The 2,500-nt window shown below is 54.0% G+C and overlaps 1 protein-coding gene across 6 annotated transcripts in view; it reads right to left on the bottom strand.

The window, feature by feature from the left end:
* The window catches only part of LOC125045242 (zinc finger protein 37 homolog), a 27,816-nt gene that overhangs the window by 7,408 nt on the left and 17,908 nt on the right, over window positions 1-2,500 (bottom strand). For 4 of the 6 annotated variants that reach the window (XM_047642417.1, XM_047642413.1, XM_047642414.1 and 1 more), the window contains one exon: window positions 419-1,874. In XM_047642417.1, the coding sequence (XP_047498373.1) occupies window positions 419-1,853 (1,435 nt within the window). In that variant the 5' untranslated portion in view covers window positions 1,854-1,874. Of the gene's footprint in view, window positions 1-418 lie in introns of all 6 variants that reach the window. The other 2 variants (XM_047642419.1, XM_047642418.1) reach the window with 2 other exon arrangements.

Genomic DNA, 2,500 nt, shown 5'->3' with positions numbered 1-2,500 from the left:
TTCCAAGAGATTTGGGACCTTTAGGGTTGAGTTATGTTAGTAAGAGGTTAGTTAATAAACAAAAGATTGGCTTGGAGATCTGACCTGTCTGTGAAAGGGGAATGAACCTAAAGCCATTAGGAGCTCTAAGAGACACAAAAATTACACCCAATCAATACTAGTGTGAATGCTTTATACTTATAGGATTATAGTTAACAGGAACTAAGACAGTTAAGGACTCTATCCCAACCCATCCCTTCAAACACTGGACTTTTATTTATGGAGCACATTAGAGAGGGAGTGTGATGGGGATGAAGAAATGAGAAATGCTGGGTGATGATGGTGATGGGGATGGTTTTTGGTAATGATACTGATGGTGAAGATGAAGATGATGATGATGATAGTGATGGGCGATGCACTATAGCAGAATTGGAGATACCTTGACTATGGTGGGCAGCCAGGCGGTGGTGGGGCTGCTGGTGCTTGGAACTGTGGGCCGAGGAGGGCGGCAGGAGCTGGGGCACAGCCGCATGCAGGAGGCTGGACGGGATCTGTGCTGCCCCTCCCAGGGATGTGATGGCTGAGACTGTCGTCGCCGTCAGCTGTGGCTGGGGGGGGTTGGGTGATTCCGCAGGTGAGGAGCACATGTACTCATACTCACCTGGGGTGTGAGGATGACCGCCTGGAGGAGGACTGTGAGGACCTGGAGGCTTGGTGTGACTCAGCAGGTGCTTGGTGAGGTGCTCCCGCCGTGAGAAGGTCTTGTTGCAGGTGGGGCAGTGATAGGGTTTCTCTCCTGAGTGGGTGAAGGAGTGGCGGCGCACGTGCTCATTTCGCGTGAAGCCCTTGCCACACACTGCACACTGGTAGGGCCGTGTGGGCAAGTGGATCCGTCGGTGCCGGTCCAAGTGCGCCTTGCGCTTGAAAGTGACTCCACAGTCATCGCACCGGTAGGGTTTATCCACACTATGTTGATCCACCATGTGTTCCTCAAACTGCAGAGATTTCTGCAGATCCAAGCCACAGATCCAGCAGACAAAAGATGCTCCTGACTGGTCTACTCCTGGCCGGGGTATGAGGGAGCCAGGCGCAAGGGTGCTGGAGCTCGACTGGCCAGACTCCCGCCGTCGGTCCCCCTGCTTGCTGTAGCCCCCACTGCTGCTGGAGCCTTGCTTGACGACTACAGGTGAGGTGGCAGGCCCCCCCTGGGCCGGAGGGGTCTGGGCCGAGTTGGAGCCGCCTGAGCTGTAACCGTTGGAGGCCACCCGTACCCCCTCCTGAGGGTTGGGCACGTACAGGAAGTGGTTGCGCACCAGGTCGGGGTTGATATTGCGCACCAGGTCTGGGTTGGTGAGAAGATTGAAGGCATCAATGTGCTGTGGCACTGACCGCTGCGAAAAGTAATGCAACACCTCGTTGACACTGTTGAAGTGTAACTGGACAATGTTATTTTTGTCCTTCTCGCCGCCAATATTGAGCCCCGGAATCCCCCCTCTAATCTCAACCTTGATCAGTGGTTCAAAGTCATTGGTGTCGGTACCCTTCTCAACACGACTTTCGTGTGACGTGACGGAAGAGACCCGGGGTGGGGGGGTGAAGGCCCCCTGAGAGTCGTCCTTGGTCAACTCCTGGACCTTGCCCTCCCCCCCCAGTCCCGCCCCACCGTCACTCTCGTGCAGGCTGCCTCGCTGTGCCGGTGCTGGCGGGGGTGGCTGTTGCGGCTGTGGCTGTGGCTGCGTTTGCTGGCTGACCGTGGGGGTCACACTCACGGCGTGCGCCTGGTAAGCGACCTGACCACCCATGGCAGCCACGGCAGCGGCCTGAGACGTAGGGATGGCCCGACCATTATCCATCATGTTCATTGTGAAGTCCATTGCGCCTTTATGCCTACACACCTGCAAGAGAGGGAGGGTGTCAGGCCCACCCACACAACTCTACGGGACAACCATGAGCAGCACCACACACTCACCCCTGCACACAACACCAACACTTGCACCACTGATCCTAACAGGTCTCTAGGTTAGTGTAGCACCTCGCTTGCCCCTCTCTCCTCGTTTGATGCTCCCCTCACCCTTCCCTGGCCACGCCTCCCCTCCTGCCTGGCCACCCCACTTCATATCTACCGGCCCTCCCTCCCTCGCTCTGCTGCTGCTGCTGCTGCTGCTTCCCTCCCTCCATCCTTCATCCCTCACCCCTCCCTCCTTCCCTCATCCCTCCTTCCCTTCGTTAGCTTCAACAGCATCGACGTGTTATCACATTGCCTTTCCCAGCGGTCAGTGTCACAGCAAAATTGGAAGCCATGCCAGTAGCATAGCATTATAGTGCCTGATTATGAGTTTTTTTTTCAGGCTAATCGTTTCTGGAATGAAAAATAAATAAAAAGTTTATGCAGATTGTGAATAATAAGCAAAAGCAGCTAGGCATGCCTGCATTTAAGGGTAATTAGAACTCTAATGATAATAATAGAAATTATAACAATAATAATAATAAAACCAAATCATGCTATTAAATAAACTCTTTC

This window comes from Penaeus chinensis, chromosome 37 (genome assembly GCF_019202785.1).
Source record: "Penaeus chinensis breed Huanghai No. 1 chromosome 37, ASM1920278v2, whole genome shotgun sequence".
In the NCBI taxonomy this organism is placed as follows: Eukaryota; Metazoa; Arthropoda; class Malacostraca; order Decapoda; family Penaeidae; genus Penaeus; species Penaeus chinensis.
This window is presented reverse-complemented; position numbering and strand designations above follow the sequence as displayed.